Source organism: Notolabrus celidotus, chromosome 3, assembly GCF_009762535.1.
Source record: "Notolabrus celidotus isolate fNotCel1 chromosome 3, fNotCel1.pri, whole genome shotgun sequence".
Classification (NCBI taxonomy): Eukaryota; Metazoa; Chordata; class Actinopteri; order Labriformes; family Labridae; genus Notolabrus; species Notolabrus celidotus.
This window is the reverse complement of record NC_048274.1, coordinates 35,855,736-35,877,692: the sequence shown is the minus strand read 5'-3', so window position 1 is coordinate 35,877,692 and position 21,957 is coordinate 35,855,736. Positions and strand designations below refer to the sequence as shown.

Here is a 21,957-nt window from a genome sequence, read left to right as displayed (position 1 = left end):
ATCATATGGTCATGAATCAGCAGCGCTCGTGCATGTGAGAGGGGGGCGTCGTTTTGGAGGAGCTCCGAGGGAGGAGGGGAGGGGTTAGATGGAGTCCTGAGGAAATGCTACATTCAAATTCATGCTAGTTTTCCAAGACTACCAACCCTAGCTTTAAATATGACTTTTGATTTATTCCTTTTAAAGCCATTTCCTGCATAACTGTGTGTATAAAATGAAACCTCTGTATTAGAATAAAGTCTTAATAAGGGGTAATGTTTTGTGGTTAGAGTTGACAAACTGTTGATTCAAAGATGATTTTATTGTTTGATAAATGATTAATGTATACAGCTTTAAAAAATGGTCCATCTGACTCCACAGAACAGCATGTTCTCATCAGCCATTGGCCTGCTTATTTGTTTTTTTTAATTAATCAATGTTGTGGGGCTTTGACCAATTACATGAAAGTATTTAAAGTGATAAGTAAGAAAGCACGTATACAAAACACCAACACGTCAGCCAACAGGACAAGGGGACTTCCTCCTGCTGATGGACTTGACGTGATGTTTATGATCATGTTGTTCCTGGTGTTGCTTTTGTTGCTGAGGATTAATCACCATTGCTCTCAAGTTTTAACCTATCAGAATCAAGTATTTACCACAGCTGGGTAAATTATATAAAAGTGTATAAGAATAGTATTTGAAATGCTTTTTTCACTAAATCCTATGTAGATCTTTAATGATATATTAATGAGTGAATAAGTCAAAGTTGTACATGTATGTTTTTTTTTTCCATCTGGGATCTGCTATTTTAGAAACAAGTGTTTGACAGGTTGGAGTTTCACTTCCTTTATAGGCTGTCAGTGTCAGATGACTTAGCAAGTAGTGGGACTTAACTTTTTTTCTTGTGTCTGTAGGAAAACGAACATTTTGAAACTTCCTCTTTTTGCTCACGCTGGAAAACACAATTCTGCATAATTTGTTTTTCTATGAAGAGCCACAGTTTCATTATAAGTGGAGCAGATCTGCTTTTTTCATTTCATAACACTAGATTTAAAAAAAAAAATGTTCATAGTGTCATTAGCAAATGAATAAAACCACACCTTCCTATGCACATGTTCATTGAATCGCTTCCTGTAAATGGTCACAGTCCACCCCCACACCTCTGTCATGGTGTGGTTTTTGTTGATGTGAAACTGTGCTCACCTCAGAGAGCAGACCTCAAACAGGCAGAACTATGTGTGACAGAAATCTTTAACTTCAGTCAGAGAATATGTGGATTACCGCTTTCATCGTTACTCTTGTCTGCTTTTCTGAGACACAAGCTGGTGGTAAGTTGCTTACAGGTATTTGTTGTCATTAATGGCTTCCTGCTCATTAGCTGAAAACCAATTGTGCTGTCAATATGTACAAAGGTCGAGAATTCGCAAACAAAGGAAAAAATATACCCACTCTCCGTCCTCCTCAGCCTGATGTTAGGGACTCTTCCACAACTGGCTATTCAACACTGAAACCCACAGTTTCTAGCAGTAAGTGTAGATCAGACAAAGTTGCTTGCTGTATGTTTTATTTTCTAAGGTTTCATTTTATTTGGTAGGGCTAAACTTTTATTGAAACCATTCTTACATGATTGTTTTCTCTCTCTGTTAGACTTCTGTGAAGATGTCATCAGTGAATGTCGACAAGGAGGTGCCTGGACCGGGTAACACACACACACTGTGAATACTGAACTAAGGCTGTAATTCAGACCTCTTTAATCACTAGATGCCATAACTGGGAATAATAATTATAGTTATAATAATAAAACATGCAAGGCTGGACATTAAGTATCTTTTTATCTTACCTGTGAAACAGGGTTTTAATGAAGTTGAAGTTTATTTGAGTCAAACAATGTATCCTCAGTACAGAATCCCTAATAGGTTAATATGCTTAAGCAAGGGGAGAGGTGCTCTCTGGAGCAGCTCATTATACTTACCCTTTTATATTTCATATTCTGTAACAAAAACGAAAAACAGAGCTTTTAAAAAATAGTGATGAGCATACTATCTGAAATTTTAGAGTCTGTGTCTTTGCTGCCATCATTTTCTTGTTTACCTGAAGGAGGTCTAGGACCAAAATCAATCAATCAGACTTTATTTAGAAAGCACTTTTCATACATTGTAACACAAAGTGCTGTACATAAAAACAACTTAAAATAGAATAAATTAAGAAAAAAGATCCCACCCCCAGCCCCGACCCCAAACCCACCCCACAATCCTCAGGTTAAGAACACAATATATGCAACAATAGTAATAAAAAAAATAAAAATAAAATAAAAGATATAAAAGAAGTTGCTGAAAGAACTGAGGAATCGCTCTCATGATATCTTAATGCAGAAATACTGGAGGTAAAATAAGATGTTAAAACTCAACACAGGAAATGAATCTCCCCAAAATAAAAAACATTTCTAAGATAATAAAACACTAAAATATTAAACCATTAAAAGAACACAAGATGATATACTTAAAAAATAAAATAAATACATACATAAATAAATAAATAAAATAGAATAAAAGTGACTAAAATTTGAAAGAGGTAATAAATAAATAACTAAATAAATAAAGCTGTTATAAGAATGAAATTCAGTTTAAAGCGAGACTATTTGTAACTATTTGCAACAACTAGAAATGTTACAAATAAACATATTTTCTTTGAGTTAGTGTGCAGGACTCATGCCTGTTTTGATCGTCTCATTTGTTCCTTATGCCCCTTACCTGTGATACAGTTGTGCAAAGCTCTTTCCATGTATCCAAACTATCTGAAAAACTACATGTAAATAGATTTAATGACTTAATTGAACTATGATTATTGAGAAACCATCAATATTGGTTTGGGAGAAATGTATTGTCATCATAGCTGTGAAGGATTTTGTTGAAAATATAGCAACAGAAGTGGATAAAAAAACAATACACAGTAGTTGTATTTATTGATCTACGTACAGCCTTTGACACAATAGACTAGGCCCTACTTCTGCAGAGATCAGAATGCTGTGCTATAAGAGATATTTCAAGACAATGGTTAGGAATGAATTCAACAAATAGGTTACAATATGTAAAAACTAACAACACTGAAACCCATTAAAGACTGCAGGAGTAACTTGTGGTGTGCCTCCAGGATCAGTATCAGTACCTTAGTTATTCATACTTAAATTACAGTTGTGCTCATAAGTTTACAGACCCTGGCAGAATTTGTGATTTTTTTTTGGCCATTTTTCAGAGAATATGAATGATAGGGGAAAAAACTTTTTTTCACTTGTGGTTAGTGGTTGGGTGAAGCAAAATTGTTATCAAACAACTGTGTTTAATCTTTTTATATCATAAAGACAACAGAAACCACCCAAGAAACCATACATTCTGCCAGGGTCTGTTAACTTATGAGCACAACTGTATATTCATAGTGTTTTGAATCAATTTAAATGAGTTAATTTTGCAGCAGATACAAATCTGTTGTAGGGAGAACATGACAGAATTATTGACAGAAGAAACTGAGCTGATGAAGTTTAAAAAAATGAAGAATTTATCACTAAATAAGAATGAAACTAAATGTATGGTGTTTGGTGATGACATGTTTATTTTTTTTAATGAAGATTAATTAAATGGCATTAAAATTGAGAGAGAATATGAAATACAATTAATATGACTTACCATTTATCATATACTCAACTGGAAGCCGCACACATAAATCATCAAAAGCAACATCTACATATGTATATTGCATAGTTCTCTTTTTATCCTGTATGTGACGCTCTGTGTGGAGGTCAGAGAAATGTACAGTATATAAAACAAATTAAAATCCTATAATAACGCCCAAGAATAAAAGCTATAAACAAGCCTTGTTCCCATGAATCCACTAATCCATTATTCATAAGTCCTCGCACTTAGACATTTTAAGACAGTGTTTGTTCAAAACATTAGAAATACTTTTTTCAAGTTAAAGACTTCCAGTTTGTATTCAAGTTATTTTAAACTGAGTAAAGCAGATTATAATCTCAGAGGGTCAGGTATGTTTGAAACATGTAAAGTCAGAACAATCATATAACTACAGATGGGTTTTGTGAGTATTACTGTATGGTTATTTTAGCAAAATATCAATATTTCATCAATTTAATAAGACTGTTATTGTCAATACAGGTATATCACGACAGCCCTAGTTCAAAACTTTTTAATAAAATGAGGTTTTAGTGCCAAACCAAAGACATTGCTGATGAATGGATATATGAGCCTGCTGATAAAGTGAATATCTTCTTAATCAAACTGTGTAAACACTCATCAGGAGTGAATCTGGACCTTTCTCCACTTTATTTCTAAAGCACATTTTTACATATTCCAGCATGCAGAAAACAGACAGCGATAGATAGAAGTATAAAATATGGAATCAATAAAACAGGTAACAAAATAATTGAAAAATGTAATCAATAATTTGAGTCTTTTGTTTCCTTTAAAACATCCAGAGATCAGTTCACTTTAATATGAAGAGGCAGAATGGAAATCATGTGAAAAACATCATCATAGACATTTATAAAACAGCAAAACAGCTAGATAGTTGAGTTTAGAATAAGTTGCACTTATGACAAGGCAAATAGCCAATCATAGTTTAGGATTTTGGAGTGGCACCAGGGATAAGTGGTACATGGACTTGAACTGATGTAGCCCTTTTCTATGATTTTCTGACTACTCAAAGTGCTTTTACACTGCTAGTCACATTCATCCATTCACACCACATTCACACACTGATTGCAGAGGCTGCTTGGGACTGTTAGTATTTGGGGTTCAGTGTCTTGCCCAATGACACAAGTGAACTGTCAACCTTCCAATTGAAGTTGACTGACTCTATCACTGATCAACATCCACCCCTATGTGGCTAATCACAATTAAATGGGTCAATGCTGCCCCTGGCCCCCTTATTGATCCACCTCTCAGATTGTATTAGTGTTAGCAGGTTGTTTCAGAAAGCAAAACATTATGTTTTACAATCTTGACCCATTTAGACTCACTGTGAGTCTTTGTTTCTGTTTGTACAGCTGTGTCCTCATCATGAGAGGTGATGTCCCCTATTTACAAATGTCTTTTTAAAGAAAACATATCTTTGTTCCACACTTTGGAAGAAGTGTTTTTGTTTCCTGCTGTGGAAGAAGTACATACTGGGACATCATCGCCATGTTTGTGAGATACTGACATGCCCCAAGTTAAAACAACTTATCATGTTTTGTGATATGATAAAGTTATCTTTTTCTGCTTTTCAGGAACTAGGTAGACTTTACACTGCATTTCTGTTATTTTAACACAGTGTGTTGAAATGTCCTCACCACAAGGATGACTCTGAAGAATGATCATTAAATGTCAAAGGTCTTCTCTTATGTCAGGGATCACGCATAGTGAGCAGGTGGTTATGAGACAAAACCCTGATGAAAAGCAGGAGGGTCTTGTCTCACCCTGAAGGGACGCTTCGTACTGATGTAAAGATTATCTTAATTATTTGAAAATGTTTTATCTATGCAGCTAAAAAAGAAAAGTCCCTCACATTGGACATTTGGTAGTACTTCCATGGAAACAGGGTTCCTATCAAAGAACTTGCATGTTGGAATTTACATTTCACTTTGCATTTTCTTTCACAATAAAGTCAAAACATTGGTGTTTTTCCGTGGCATTTTTAACAGTGCGCCTGTGTATGGTCTTCTTCCTGTTGTTGTTTTCCTCTCACTCAGCCAGTCCTGTCGCTGTGTCAAAGCCTATACCATGTTTCAGTTTTTTAGATGCTTTGGGTTTTTTTAATTTGGTTGATGTCCCTTCCCCTTTGCTCCTTATCTCTCTCTAGTTTCTGCGCTGTTTCCCCTCTTTTCTTCTTCCCCTTTCTGCTGGTTACTGGTCATCCATTAACCTCAAATGTAAAGTTTTGTGCTCGCCAATAAATTCAGAGTAGTATTAAAAACATTCTCTGTTTTCTACCAATGCTAGCTGAAACTACTGATTTTGCCACTCAGTCAACATGAAGAACTGAAATCACTAACTATATAAATGTGTCCTTTCTGCAGATTGATATGTATGATGTGTGATCTGGTTGTCTCTGCTGTTGCTCTGTCTAATTGAAATTAATTACTGATGTTATGGGACTTCGACCAATTAGAATCAAGAATTAAACACAGCCGGTTGATTAGGAAGACAACCGGGTGAAAATTAACGATAGCTGTGTTGTTCACCTTCAAACAGTACTCGTGATAGTTATGAGTCTTCATTCTTGATTACTGCATCTCTAAAGCTTTCTGAAATATGTGTTTCCAGATGTTATGAGGACAGGATTGCAACGTGTCGACCGAGAGGCCGTATGTTTGGCGTGTCATTCGTTCGGCAGAATGTTAACTCTTCCAAGGAGGTGAGCCCTCATTTTTTTCTCCCAGGTGTAATATCATCTACCTTTAGTTGGTGACATGATCTGTAATTTTGTATGAAGTGTAAAGAACCCCTGAGCCGACATGCATTGATACATTTTATTTTCTTTGTTTATGAATAATCTGAAAACCCGATAACAAGTAATTTACAGTTTTCCTTGAGATCTTGACCTTTTTATCTCTTTATCTTGAGATAACACAGCTGGTATTGGATAACGGGATAATTAGCCACCTTGAAAACAAAACAATAGGCTGGTCACTGTGATAGGCCACACTGCGACATGCTGCCATTACCCACACTGAGGTTTGTTTAGTCTGTTTCTGTAGCCTCTTCACCCCAGACCATGCGTACAATGTTTAAAGAGCTCTGGCCCACATACTGTACATATAATTACATAAGGATGTCTGAGATACTTTCTATGTTGATCACTGTCGTTAAATACACATTTTCCTTGATGTGTGGTGTTACATGAGGAAATATAATATACCTGGATGTGTGACCTCTGAATAAGGAGATTGAGTTTTAAAACATAGGGTTGGTAACCTTTATAAAATGTCCATCTACCACTGTCTGAATGCAGGTAGGTCATTTGGTCTTTAAAGCTCTCATGAAGAGACACTCCTCTTAACAGATACTACGCAATGGGTTTTTAGTTTTTTAACAAAATCAAAATAAAAAAAAGATGTATTTTTGATACACTAATAAAATTCACATTTTGACAAACAATGCAAGTTCTGAATGTACACCGAGTTCTTTTAACGAACCATTTTTCAGCATATATAACAGAAAAAACTGTTCATGTATTCATGTTCTTTTTTAGGCCGAAGTGAGTCCCACCCCTCAGCACCGGGTTCACATCCCGTCCTCAGCTCTCCAGAAAAGCAGAGGAGCTATGTCAGGGGACGAGGTGCTGCTGGTAGCCACTGTGCTCAACAGTACTTACTTTAAGGTCAGTCCCCCCATGACTCAACATTTCAGACATTGGGAAGCCTTCAAGTCCAACAAGGGTTACATTTGTGTATACTGACACTTGCCTTCACTGTGAGCCAGCCCTCTGTGTGTACGTATAAAAGGTCGCATTTTGTCCTCATGCTGATTTCCATAAACTCCACACACTCACAGAGGGCTGTTGTGAACTGTACCATTAGGGTTGAATGTGCATATGTTGGATCACTCTTTATAAACACACAACAGGAAGAAGGCAGATGTCTTTATTACGCTTTACTGCTCTCCAAAGCTCATCAGTTACACAACAACACTTCCTTATTAATCATTCAGACTTTAAATAGTAGCAGCAGTCACCATGGCCTCAATTACTGGTTTCTTAACTGCTTGAAGAAACCTCTAGGTCTGTATTTGGCTTTCACCACATTGGTTTTGTAGCCAGAGGTGACCAAATTTGGAGGAGGGTGGAGCTGGAGAGGAGAGAGAGGTTAACAAACACCAATATATTAAAATGGAACAGCCAGCATCCATGGTTAACTCTTGATAAATAGCCAGTCTTCTTGTTACTTATCTCTACGTAGGAATTCCAGCAATAATTCTGACTCTTATTAATATCCAATAAAATAAATATAATAATAAATAATGAAAACAATAGACCTGACAAGCCACTTTAAAATATCAACACAAACATGTCAGAATTTCTCACCAAAAGGCCTGAGAGTGCGGACTTCTTGGACTGCCAAGAGCCACACAGAAAGCAGCACGCAGATATTTGTCCGAAGTTACCCAAAAACTGCTGTGAGGTGAAGATTTAATGACTGACCAACAAGGCATGCTACAGTTGGATCTTTAAGCCTGCTTACTTGTACTGGTTGTAAAAACAACTGTGGCCCTAATTCTGCACTCTCTTCAAATTATGAGTCGTCAACAGGTAGAGAAGAAAAAATAGAAACAAAAACAAAAAAGTGACAGAGAGAGAGAGAGAGAGAGAGAGAGAGAGAGAGAGAGAGAGAGAGAGAGAGAGAGAGAGAGAGAGAGAGAGAGAGAGAGAGAGAGAGAGAGATGCTTATGCAGTTGTTCAGCAGCCTGAAACAGCACCAAGGATAATAATGTCACTAGAACAGGCAATCTCATGTAATATACATTCCCAAAAGAAGAACATGGTTTCTTATTTTTAAGATGTTTGAATTTTTTCTCCATAACCACCTTGCATTCTCCCTTCATGTGGGGGAAGGGGCCCCAAGGTTAAGACTCACATGTTTATTCACAATCCAACACAGTTAGTGGTGATCATGCAATTTAATACAGGCTATCTGTCATGAGTTGAAGTTTAGTTTAGTTTTTTCCTTGTGTTTCTTGCCTTGTTTTCTCCCTGTGTGTATTCTGTATTAGTTATCCTCTGTCTCCCTTGTGTGTTTAGTGATCCATGTCTCTTGTTGTATTTAATTGTTTTTCTTAGTCTAGTGTTTCCTGTTTTATTTTGTAGTTCTTGATCCCTGTTTAGATTTACTTCCTGTCTTTGTGTGTTTCCCTCCTTTCCCTCCTTTTTGATTAACCTGATTTGAGTCCATCTCTCTCTCAATTCAATTCAATTCACACACCATATTCATTACATATTATATTCATCACATACATATCAACCATATATTACATATTTTATATGCATTAATGAACGATGGTGTCACCTATACAGCATATCTCAATGTCCTCACCCGATGCGGCGCGCTCACAAAACCTCCACCCAAAATCAAACACCATGGGATGGTGCGTCCCTCAGGCTGTGACAGGCAGACACATATTTAGCAGCCAGAGGAGCTGCTGACCCTTCCCCCAGGAGAACTGACAGTTTCTCGTCTGGGGTTAATGTTGGGAAGTTTGGTACCATTTTAGTAATGTCCCTGTAGTGGGAATCTCTTAGAGAAGAGAACTTGCTGCAGTGGAGGAGGAAGTGCATCTCTGTCTCTATGTCCCCTGTAGAGCAGTGAGCACATAGATGCTCCTCTCTGGGCAGCCATGTCTGCCTGTATCTCCCTGTCTCTATATCCAGCTGGTGGTCACTCAGCCTGTATTTGGTCAGGATACGTCTTTGTTTTGTATCTCTGACACTGTACAGATATTCAGATCATTTAGAATCAGGGTTTAGAGTCAAATAACAATTCATTCTACTTTGGGTCTTAGTTTGGTTTCTCCAGTGTCTTCTCCAGATCTTTGGAGTGCTTCATGATGAGTTTAATTTGGTTGTATTTTGGATCAGTGCTGATTGGAGTCTGGCTGATTAGCTTCCTCACCAGCTGAATAACGGGACAGTTTTCAGGGTTCAGCTCTTGGGTTTTTAGTGCTTTATATTGAAGTGAGTCTTTTGGGCTTAAATTTAGATGTCTAAATTTAAGTTTAAATTTAAGTTTAAATCTCTCTCTCTCTCTCTCTCTCTCTCTCTCTCTTTCTCTCTCTCTCTCTCTCTCTCTCTCTCTCTCTCTCTCTCTCTCTCTCTCTCTCTCTCTCTCTCTCTCTCTGCTTCTCCTCTATCTCTCTTTACAACCCCAACTCTGTCGAGGCAGATTTCTGTCTAATATGAGTCTGGTTCTGTCGAGGTTTCTGCCTGTTAAAAGGAAGTTTTTCCTCGCCGCTGTAACTACTTAAATACAGCGAGGTGCAAAGCTCATGGTGGCTCAAAATGAGTCTTGGTGTTGGGTCTCTGTTAACATAGATTATAGAGATAACAATTGTTTTGATTTGGAGCTATACAAATAAAGATTGATTTGCTCCACCTGTGTTCCACTAATCACTCTGTGTATGTGGTTTCTCTGTTTCCCCTGTCCTGTGTTGGATCATTGTCAGTCTTTCTTGTGTTCTGTGTGTAAGTCTTCCTTGTGTAGCTTGTGTTTCCTTATCCCAGTGTTTCTAGTGTTTTCTTTTGAATTCAGTTTCTTGGAGATCTTAGTAAGTTTGTTTGTCCCTTTTGTTCTTTAATTATGATATCTTTATTATCTGCAAATATCTCCTCTGTTTTTCTGCAATGTGACACTATCACCCACCATAAGGAGGTGTTGGTCACTTGTCTGTTGTTCATCTTTTGTGAATGTTTTTTTTAAAAATGGCATGATGATTCAAGTTTTTATTAGATAATGTTTTTTCTGGCCCTTCTGAGTCTCACCCGCTAAAAGTAAACAGAGTAAAACAGAACAAACGGAAATAACTAAAATCTAAACTAAACTAATAAACCAACATTGAAACACAGAAAACTAAGCTAAAATTGTTAACAAAAGGTCACAATGAATAATAATGCATAATAAAATATCTAAAATAATCATAACCTCAGTCAGCACTGGTGATTGCTGCTTGTGCTCATCACATGTTATTCCACTAACCATAAGAGTCCAGAATGACTTAGCTCAAGGCTGTCATGAAGGCGACCACAGAGGGAGAATCAGCATGTGTTTAACATGTAAATATATAGAAAAACTGTGTATTTTAATGAATGTAAAGATGCTTTTAGAACTTTAACTTTATTTATACAGCCTAAATGTTTGGCTGCATTTACAGGAAGGTTTAACACATTTTCAAGAAGCTAACCTCAGCATTAACCTCATGTCACCCCTCATGTTTTTTTCTTGCAGCTGAGTCCACCACGAAAGAGCAGATCAAGCAGATCAAGCATGCCGCTCCGCATAGACGGCCTTGTCATGGGGGAGTTTGTGCTGGTGGTGAGAGCGGGGAGTCAACCTGTCACAGGCCTCTCACAACCCATCAGATTAACCTTCACACAAAACAAACAGGTAACACAATGACACTAGCTGTGCTAGCATTTCACCGTCATTATAGGCTGTCTTAAACTCTGCATATGTTTCAGGAAAAGAATGGGACTTGTGTGTTCTGGGTTGAGCAATCAACACTGAATGGAACAGGTGGGTTTCACTTACCAGACCACTTTATTTCCCTCTTACATCAGCACTTCAATTCTATTTGATGACTCACTTATTGCGTGTGTATTATATTAAGGTTACTGGAGTCCACAGGGCTGTGAAACCAACAACACAGGAGCTGAATTTATTTGCAGCTGCGACCACTTGAGCTTTTTTGCTGTGCTGGTGGTAAGTTGGCATATATTTTTTTTCCATTACACTCTCTCAACACAAACAAATGTATGCATGGGTGAGAGAAGGAGTGATGATCAGCATTTTCAAGATCCCTGCTTTTTGAAGTCTCTCAAAAATCATAAAATCCAGATGACCAAAATAAAACTGGAGTTAATTTTCAATCCTTTATTTACATTATAGTAATTGAGCTAGGCTTTACACTGCGGTACAACAACAATGCATGGTCTATATGTTGTTTGGTTTGTTCCACGTGTATAATTAAAACACACCCATTAAAATAACAGTACAATAGCAATGATGACTACCTTTGGAACACACAGATTTAAATTCAAACTAACCAATAAGTCTAAAGGCAGGAAAACACTTAGTCCCTTTTTGTCTGGATCAAATTACTGCTAAACTGTGTCGGGCTATGAGATGCAATCTGTCATCTACGCAGAAGAGCAGTAGAGTGGTATAGCAGTTAGATTAACCAGAGCAACAGCCCCGGTAGTGGCAAGTAGCAACACACTATAATCATATAGTATGTCCAAGCAGTAGCGCAGCTGTAGGTCAAAACCGCAGGAATATAAATATTCAGATTTTGTGATATCGACCAGTAATTCTTGTGCTGACTAACTAGGGCGACAAAGTTTAATCATTAAACTGACTAAACATGCACATCCTTAATCATAAGTGCATTTAAAGATCAGATCCTCACTCTAACAGCAGTCATAAAAAGTAAGCCATACTCAAACTCATTAGGCTAAGCTGTGAGTCTAACCATGAAGCTAAATCTGCCACTGAAAGTTGCTCTTTCACTTTATATTGTATTATGATGTTAGATTTTTCAGATGCATATCTTCAACTTAGATGTAAAGAGGTTAAGACACAACTTCATTTGCTCATAAATCGTCTACAACTGAATGTGTCATCTGACTTCTGGTAAAACTACAGAAATATCCCTCACAAAAAAAGTAGAATCTGTACTCAGGGTCTGGATTTTAGTATGAGAAGTGCTCTGGTTCCTGCTAAGTGGATAACAGACTGCCTGCATTTCTATGGTTGAGATCACTTAAAGCTGGGGTTGGTAGTCTCGGTAAACCAGCATGAATTTGAATGTAGCTTTTCCTCATGACTCCGTCTAACCCCTCCCCTCCTCCCTCGGAGCTCCTCCAAAACAACGCCCCCCCCCCCCCCCCCCCCTGCTCACATGCACGAGCGCCGCTGATTCTCGACCATGATCGTGACTGATTCAAAACCGGTCCTCACCAAAACATTCTCATAGTGAAAGTTGAAAACACAAACAAATATGGCTGCTGTTAGTACTCACAACTATCATTCTAGCATTATCCAGTTGTACTGGTGACACGATATCAGGAGAAAAGTTATAACACATATATAATACTGTAACAGATCTACTGTTTGTTAAACGTGTTCAGTGTAGATGTTCTTAATTCCTACAGTGTTGACAGTCAGTGAAGGCATCAGGAGAGGTGTAGAGTGTGCGAGTGGGAGAGAGGAGAGACAAGAGGAGAAGTTTTTCATTCATTCAAACATTGATTGTTGTTTTGTTGGTTGGCGTGATCACGGCCGACAGTGACCGGTTATTAAAGATCAACATGTTCACGAATCGGCTCGTCATCACTACAGCGTCCGGACGGACGCTACAATAAATATATATTTTCTGTAGGACTTACTGAACGTCATTAATTATTCTGCTTGTTGGTGAGAGCTTTTTAGACTCTGATCCGGACTACAGTCCTGAGCAAAGCACCTCATCAGGTCAGAGGGGACAGGCCCGAGGACGAGCGAGAGGGGCAGTAAATAGAGTCAGGGGAAGTAGAGGCAGGAGACGGGGACTCGGAGGAGTGCACGCCGGGGAAATGTACGCGCAGGAGGAGGGCAGAACGGCTGGACGGGATTTGATTGGTTTAAAATTTGGGGAGCCAAAAAACGGTGATTGGTTGGTGTTTTCCCAGGTTTACTCCGGCTGTAGATAACAGTTTTTTTTCACTCTTTTAGGAACACATCATGTAATGATTGCCATCAGGACATAAAGATCATTTTAACCAGTATGACAAAAAGTGTATCTAAATCTGATTACCAACCCCAGCTTTAAAACACTATGACAATACATATCACATTCACCCATTCATACGATGCAGAGGATGCTAAACAAGCTGCAAGTCAGAACTAATCAATCTCGCCAACCGCTGTGCTGCAGGGAGCAACTCAGGGTTCCGTGACTAGCTCAAAGACACTTTGAAAAGGTTTGCCACAAAGTCACAGTTTCCCCAGTAGCAGAGCAATTATAGTCTGAACAATACAGACCAATGAGATATTAGCAAGCTTTGGTTTTCACAGGTTAAACAGTCTGTGAGCAAAAACAGGCAGAATGCATTATGTGTCTATCTGAGGACGGTTTAGATATTTTCAAATCAGTGCAGCTAACAACATTTCATGTCCCGGAAGCAAAACCGTGTCAAGGTTACCTGACTTACTGGAGTGCATCAGAAATGATTGATGTCTATGTTCAACAAACAGATTTGATAAAAGTTGTTTTCTTCTCCTCTTGAGGACAGACATGACAAAGCTTGACTCTTTAATTTCTACACATCTGCGTCATTGTGATGTTGTTTTGGCAAACTTATGACCCAATTAGACTGTAAGTAATGCAGCACAGGGGAAAGGAAGTCTTTATCACTAACTGCCGGCTTAATCAAAATTACTGCGAAGTTGGTCAATACTCTTCAGATATCAGGGGATGGGCTTTGAGATTAGGGTGAAAGGAAACATCAGTATTTGGCAATGTCCGACAAAACAGTTATTTACACACGTACAGATAATTGACATTGATGTTATTTCTCTGCTTGACATAATTTAGGTTTTTATTTTTCATTTAATGTTTTTTTTCTGTTTTCAGAACCCTGAACTAAAAGTGGACAAAAAGAGTGCTACTGCCTTAAGCTACATCACCTACATTGGCTCAGCTCTGTCTGTCTTCTTCATAACCAGCAGCCTGATCATCTACATATGTCTGCAGTAAGATTTGTGAATTCATACACTTTTTCTGAGAAAAATGACATGTCTGATATTATAAAAGACCCCTTTAATCTCTTTAGTGTGAGTGCTGAAACACAGAATACACAAAGGCTGTGTATTCCTGTGAAGTGAAACCACAAGGTAACATCTTTAGCTGAGGTTTCAAGAGCTGACACTCATGTTGACCAATGCAGCCCCCCTGCTTCCCTCTCTTCTTCCTGTACACTGAGTTTACAAGTGCTACAAGTGTAACAGTCAGTGGTGGACAAAGAACTCAACTTCATTACTTGAATCAAAGTATAGATCCTCCTTGTCAAATGTTACTCCAATTTATTACTTGAGTTAAAGAAGTGGAGTCCTTCCTTTTAGAAGTACTCATTATTTTAAAAAGAATAGAAGTATTTAGACAAAGGATCAGTGCAGTCAATAATACACAGGTGTACATTCCTACACTTTCTGTTTATTTAGAAAATATTTTATTAATTCACATGCTACAGTTTTCAAGATTTGCAGCTCCAAATAGATAGCTTGGTTTAATCTGTTAGCTACATACCTCGACATGCTTTCTCAGGTAAGACAGCACATTTTGTAGGCTGTGATGAAGTTTGTGTGCAGTAACCAGAGCAAACATTTACAAAGATTCAAACCAGTCTTCATTTAAAAAAAACTCAACCATGTGCTGGAGATATGGCCATGGATGCTCATGTGAAGAATCATCATCCTTCTCTGCTGTAGCCATCATTTCAACCACTAAATAAAACCGCCTGATCTGTGACATCTGTTCAACTTGAGATTCAACCACGGAGACCTGTGACACACAGTTATGACAACACTAAGGCAAACCACAAACAGAACTACAGGAACACTGTTTATTGTTTTTTGGATCAGTTGGAAAAAATAGGAAATTTATCAGCTGCCTTCAGAGCAAAAGTAGTGAGTATTGAGAACATTTATAGAAATGTAGTGGAGTAAAAGTAATACATTTCCTAAAAGAGCAATACTTAAGTAAAGCACAGATACACAAAATAATACTTCAATGCAAAACTCAAGTAAATCTACTTTGATACTGTCCCCTACTGATAAACACTTCTTTTATTAGTGAAATCTTCATACTTTGTTCCGGTTCAAAAGCCAACAAAGAAATTAAGCCTGTTGATTTCACACCTTCTGGCCACACTCAATGTGGTTTTAGACAGACAGAAGTATTGTGTTACTGCTTGAGAAAAGGACTAGGACCCAAATGCAGAGTACAGGGAAAAAGTATTTATTAAGCAAAAACCAAGGTTCAACAAAAAGCGCCTTGCGGGTAAAAACAACGGAGAAAAAGTACAAAACTAGGAGTAACACAAAATCACCCAAAAGGGGAAAAAGGTTCTATCAAAAACTCACAAACAAAAACTAGGAATCAATCCTCTGGAAACAACTTGAGATAAGTAAACAGAAAAGCGTGTCTTGAATCTCCTCAGGAGCAAGGCTACAACGGGACATGGAGCATGCGGCTAGAGGAATAATCTGGCACTGGAGGAGTGTTTGGTGGTGGCTTAAGAAGCCAGTGCTGATGAGCAGATCAGGGACAGGTGTGCCTGATGAGCCTCACTGCTGAGGAGACCGGCCCCGCCCCTACCCATGCAACCTGCAGGCAGAGAGAGAGAGGGTTAGGGCAAATCACACAACAAATCAGGACCATAACATATTGAGATCAAACATGTGTATAAGGAGGTTAGAATTACTCCTCTGCAACAAAAAAAAAACAAAAAAACATATTTGGCATGTTATGGCGCCCTCTGATTTACTTGCATGAGTCAGCTTCCAATAATAGTTCAAGTGTGAAACAAGAAAGAACAATATAAGTTCATGTTTGCACAAGCTAATGAAGCATATATTTGCCTGTACAGAAGGAGAAAGCAAGACTGTATGACTGTGCTGATGAAAATTCCTGAAAAATTCAGGTCTTAAAGGAGCAGTACATTTTTTTACATCCTTTTAAACCTTCAGGGTTATTTTCATGTATGCGTCTAGAGGTACAGTTCAAACTAAGTAAGGTATAATGTAGTAAATGGGTGGTTATCTTTATTACACCACTACCAACTAAAGAAATAAACTAGCTGACACAAAATATTAATTAAAAGATTATTTATTGATTTAAAAATTATTTATATAGAGAGCTAAAAAAAAATCTCCAGTCCCATGGCAACAGATTCTTCTTACCCTGCATGTGAGACATTAATATTAATCATTGCATATATTGAACATTTCAATCAATGGTAGCTTTAACACATTAGTCTTCTTATTTTCTAAAAAAAAAAACATGAAACTGAACATTTCCATTGAAGGGAACATCAAGGAACTCATTCAGCTCTGCATAATCTCTGAGCTTGGCAGTTGATCTTTAAACATAAATGTTGCATTGTATCATGATCTGCAACTTAAATGAAACATGGTGAAACATGCCAGTCTCCACCCCAGTTTTGGATTTGATATGATATTTGCTGTCAGTATGTTTCTGGCATTACTTTTACAGCCATTCATTTAATGGTGTTTTGATACTATCAGAGTATGTAATACAGCCAGGTAATAACAAAAGTAATTTGTCAATGATCAACAACTAGTAGATTAAAAAAGTTAAAGAAATTAAATTAACTCTTGGGAGATATGACAAACCTGATTGACCCTGAGTTTGTTAACTAAATGGTACCAACATATATGTAAATAGGGGACACACTTATGATCAGCAGGACATTATCTGCTACAGTGATCCTGAAGTATAATCTCTCCTTCAGGCAGAGGCGTCCAGAGAAGGCCGTGAGCGTGCACATGCAGCTCACAGGAGCGCTGCTCTGCCTCCACCTCAGCTTTCTGCTGAGCTGCATCTGGGTGTGGCAGCTGAAGGATGATGAGGATGACTGGGTTTGTCATGGCCTGGGTGTGGTCCTGCACTGGTCCCTGCTGACCACCTTCACCTGGATGGCTCTAGAAGGCTTCCACCTGTACCTCCTTCTGGTCAGAGTGTTTAACATCTACGTCAGAAGATACCTGCTCAAACTGAGCTTGGTGGGATGGGGTGAGTGGAGTCTGGTTGAGTTTCTGTGAATGCTTTACGGGGAATGAATTGTTCAGTGTAGTATTGTTTGTTAAAAAAAAACATGACTACACATGAACAGATTTCAGAAAGCTTACAACTAGTGATGGGCAAATGAGGCTTCGCAAATCACTAGTTGTATTTTTTGACTCCTCTAGATGGCGCTCTCTGTTCAACAAAGGGTTGAAAGCACACTGAGTTGCCATTCATTGAGCCTTTATTTTTAAACCAAGAGCGCCATCTATAGGAGTAAAAAAATACAACTAGTGGTTTGCGAACACATGCAGAGAACACTACCAAATTCAACAATACATCACAGAGATATTGTTGTTCTCCTCCCTGCATTTTGTTGTGCTATTTTAATTTGTGTGCTCTTTGATTTTCTTATTTTTTTAAAGCTTTCCTTGTGTTTGTTTAAATGTTGTAGTAGGGCACTCATGATTGTCTAAACACAATGCAATACATGTTTAGGCCACTGGAGGGCAGCAGATGCAAGTTTTAAACAACATGTTAACTGACTAACAGGGATCAGATTTTTAAACAGTTCCAGTTCTGTGGTAACATATTACCCCTCCTGTTACCCTCAAATTTACAAACATGTTTTATGATTGGGGTCAATTTGACCCCAGCAATTTAAATCTCCAGAAACTGATTGTTTCCCAGGTTTATGTGTCAGGTACTTTATGTTTCTTTGTTGACTACCTACACAGACCATTAAATGAAATATATTTTAAGCATAAACACAATTTTAAACATTCAGAAGGACTTCATTTGTAAAACAGAACATCAAACTGCTGTGAGTTTGTCATGCTCTCGTCGTTATCAAAACATATGACACAGGACTCAACATTGAATGTCTTTAGAGACATGGTGGCTGGAAATATTATATCTCAATCTGAAGGTTGATAGTTCAATCCCAGCTCCTGCAGTCACATGAGGAAGTGTCCTTGGTTATAGTGACCTCAATATCATCCAAAACAACCAAAACAAAAGTGTGTAAAATGTTGATATTTCTTATGTTACATACAGCTAAAACAGCCTGGGGTCAAATTGACCCCAAGGAACACCGATGCATTTATTTTTTTTACAGGAAATTGAAATATATCAACATTTTAATTTCAGGTTTTCCCAGTTGTCCCCATTAAATTAGGAAAAGTCATGAAATTTGAGGCCAAAACATGATGTTAGTCATTAATTTAGAGACGTTAAACATTGAAGGGGGTCCAGTTGACCCCAAGTATAAAAGGAGGGTTAAGCCTTCATAAGGAGTCGTGTTTTATCACCTGAAAAACACTGAAACCCAACATTTACTCTCATTAAGCTCTCAATAGAGTGTTTGTTAACTTCTGTGAGGAAAGACTGATTGCACATTTTTCATTATGACGTTTTGATCTGAGCAAGCCGAGCAGGGGCATGTTGAGAACTTTAAAGACAGGGTGGCCAAGCTGAGGCACTGACATGAGTAGGGGTGGCCAGGGTATTTGTGCATACACATCCTCTCTGTCTTCACAATCTACTGTGGCATCTATCATTACGGTATAATTAATTATTAATGTAAGTCCCACCTCTGACAGGGCAAATGACCAGTCAAAGCTTAGGATTTTTGGACTGACCTGGGGTGGCCAATCATATTTCAAGAAAGGCCAGTGTCACCCCTGGCCATCCCTCTGGACACGCCCCTGAAACAGAGTGGAAAATGCAGCCTGCAGCATTGAAGTCAGTTTTTTTTCCCTCTTTGCAGGACTTCCTACACTGATTGCATTGGTTTGTGGGATCTCAGGTGTTTATGGAAAATTCAACTTAAAGGTGGAGGATGAAAACAACCCAAACTTAACCGCACCAATGTAAGAAAGCAAGATTTTATTGACAGCAGTTTGAATATGAAGCATAAATGCACTTTTATTCGGTACTCTGCCTTATTCATCTCTACATAAATTGATTTGGCTTCAACATTCTTGAATGGTGTATGTCTTTTGCTGACCTGCAGATGTTGGATAAGCAGTGATTTCAATCAGCATCTTGTAGTAATCTACATCACCACCGTGGCCCTCCCATGTCTGGTGATACTGTGTAACTCCTGCATGATGGGGCTGGTGGTGTTTAAGCTGTGGGGAGTGAGGAGGAGTGGTGAAGGCGGCGGTGGGTGGCAGAAGATGAACAAAGAGAAGGGGTCCAGGTTATGGAAGGACTGTGCCACCGTGCTAGGTCTCAGCTGGGTGCTGGGTCTACCGTGGGGGTTAGGGAGCACCACCTATGTCTCCCTGGCTGGGATCTATGTGTTCACAATACTCAACTCCCTGCAAGGTCAGTGTGTGTATGAGCTTCATCAAAAGTGTAAACTGTGATTTCATGATTTTCTAAGTGAATTCACAGTCTTTTTTTCCCCTCTCAGGTGTATTTATGTTCCTGTGGTCTGTTGCTTTGAGCTGCAAGACTCGATCTGAAAACAACTCTTCATCTAGAGACCCCTCATCCCAGAAAATGATGACAACAAGCTTTAATAACTGAATTTCCCTCTAAATGTAGTATTCATTGCTTATAATAGGTTTTTACTGCAACCATGCAGTTAATTCAAAACGAAATACCTCTTAATTTCTCTTTCACTTAAGAGCACCTTTGTTCTTAAAACCCCCTTACAAAGATTTTAAGAAGATTCAGACATCCACCAAAGTTTTCTTATCTAGGATTTGTTCTTAGCTAAGAACAAAATCTGAGAACACTCCAGAGCACTCTTCTGCACATCACTGATTAAGGCTTAAAGATAATCTTAAGTGAGAGCATGATTTCTTTGGTGGTGTCTTCTGGCTGTCTGCTCTGGCTGAGTCATCTCAGCTAACTCAGTCCCTGAACTTCACCTCTCAGCTATGTTTTTGTTGTTAATGTCTTTATTTGGATTTTTAAAGCAAAATCAAACAGATGTATTAGTCTTTCTGTGTGGATTATGGCACAATACGACAAGACGATCATGAACTATTCCTCAATATTCAATTCAATTCAAAATCTTTATTTATTCTCGTAAAGACATTGAGGTTTCCCTCATGTCCAATGTCGTCTTGATCACAGGCACATTAGAAACAATGAACAAACACACAATCATTCAAAGAAACAATAGATTACTTAAAGCTGGGGTTGGTAATCAGATTTAGATCCACTTTTTGTTATACTGGTTAAAATGATCTTTATGTCCTGATGGCAATCAATACATAATGTGTTCTTAAAAAAGAGTGAAGAAAAGCTGCTATCTACAGCCGGAGTAAACCTGGGAAAACACCAACCAATCAGCCTTTTTTGGGTCCCAAAATTTTAAACCATTCAAATCCCGTCCTGCTGTTCTGCCCTCCTCCTGCGTGTACATTTCCCCGGCGTGTACTCTGAGTCCCCGTCTCCTGCCTCTGCTTCCCCTGACTCTATTTACTGCCCCTCTCGCTCGACCTCGGGCCTGTCCCCTCTGACCTGATGAGGTGCTTTGCTCAGGACTGTAGTCTGGATCAGAGTCTAAAAAGCTCTCACCACGGGGGCTCTGACAAGCAGAAGAGTTAATGACATTTAGTAAGTCCTACAGAAATGTAGATGTACAGTAGCGTCCGTCCGGAGGCTGTAGGGATGACGAGCCGATTCGTGAACACGTTGATCTTTAATAACCGGTCACTGTCGGCCGTGATCACACCAACCAACAAAGCAACAATCAATGTTTGAATGAATGAAGAACTTCTCCTCTTGTCTCTCCTCTCTCCAGCTCGCACACTCTACACCTCTCCTGATGCCTTCACTGACCGTCAACACTGTAGGAATTAAGAACATCTACACTGAACAGGTTTAACAAACAGGAGAGCTGTTACAGTGTTATATATGTGTTATAACTTTTCTCCTGATATCGTGTCACCAGTACAACTGGATAATGCTAGAATGATAGTTGTGAGTACTAACAGCAGCCATGTTTGTTTGTGTTTTTAACTTTCACTATGATAATGTTTTGGTGAGGACCGGTTTTGAATCAGTCACCATCATATGGTCGCAAGTCAGCGGCGCTCGTGCATGTGAGCGGGGGGGCGTCGTTTTGGAGGAGCTCTGAGGGAGGAGGGGAGACGGAGTGATGAGGACATGCTACATTCAAATTCATGCTAGTTTTCCAAGACTGCCAACCCCAGCTTTAAAGCAGATACAGTTTGAGACACAGTGGTCTGAGATCAAAGTCTTAGATTCTGTAAAAGAGGGAATGGATATCAACTTTAAAGTCTGTTGGACGGTATTCCATGAAAATGCTGGCATCAATGGAAAACGCTGATCTGCCGAGTTCAGTATGAACTCAAGGGGCTTTCAGAACGAGCCAATCAGAAGACATTGAGGTTTTGTGGGTTTGATTTACATGCTTGTATTTGTTGTATTTTAGCTAAGCAGCCATCACACGC

General features: G+C 38.6%; 1 protein-coding gene across 2 annotated transcripts; it reads left to right on the top strand.

Annotated features, from left to right (window-relative positions):
• Positions 1 to 1,116: 1,116 nt before the first annotated feature.
• Positions 1,117 to 20,629, top strand: LOC117809986 (adhesion G protein-coupled receptor G3-like). Of its 2 annotated transcripts, XM_034679509.1 has the most exons (13): positions 1,117 to 1,309; positions 1,394 to 1,507; positions 1,629 to 1,680; positions 6,296 to 6,386; positions 7,224 to 7,352; positions 10,966 to 11,124; positions 11,199 to 11,253; positions 11,348 to 11,439; positions 14,351 to 14,469; positions 17,250 to 17,530; positions 19,290 to 19,392; positions 19,536 to 19,852; positions 19,941 to 20,629. In XM_034679509.1, the coding sequence occupies exons 1-13, from the start codon at positions 1,252 to 1,254 to the stop codon at positions 20,054 to 20,056; spliced, it is 1,686 nt and encodes a 561-aa protein (XP_034535400.1). In that variant the 5' UTR covers positions 1,117 to 1,251; the 3' UTR covers positions 20,057 to 20,629. The 2 variants fall into 2 exon arrangements, with proteins under 2 accessions (XP_034535400.1, XP_034535401.1); XM_034679510.1 differs by lacking the exon at positions 1,394 to 1,507.
• Positions 20,630 to 21,957: the final 1,328 nt, after the last annotated feature.

Excerpts from the sequence above, each read along its gene's own strand:
- LOC117809986 (XM_034679509.1), top strand. The coding sequence starts at position 1,252 with ATGTGGATTACCGCTTTCATCGTTACTCTTGTCTGCTTTTCTGAGACA. Across the intron at positions 1,681-6,295 it reads CAAGGAGGTGCCTGGACCGG|ATGTTATGAGGACAGGATTG; the intron begins GTAACACACACA and ends ATGTGTTTCCAG. Across the intron at positions 6,387-7,223 it reads ATGTTAACTCTTCCAAGGAG|GCCGAAGTGAGTCCCACCCC; the intron begins GTGAGCCCTCAT and ends GTTCTTTTTTAG.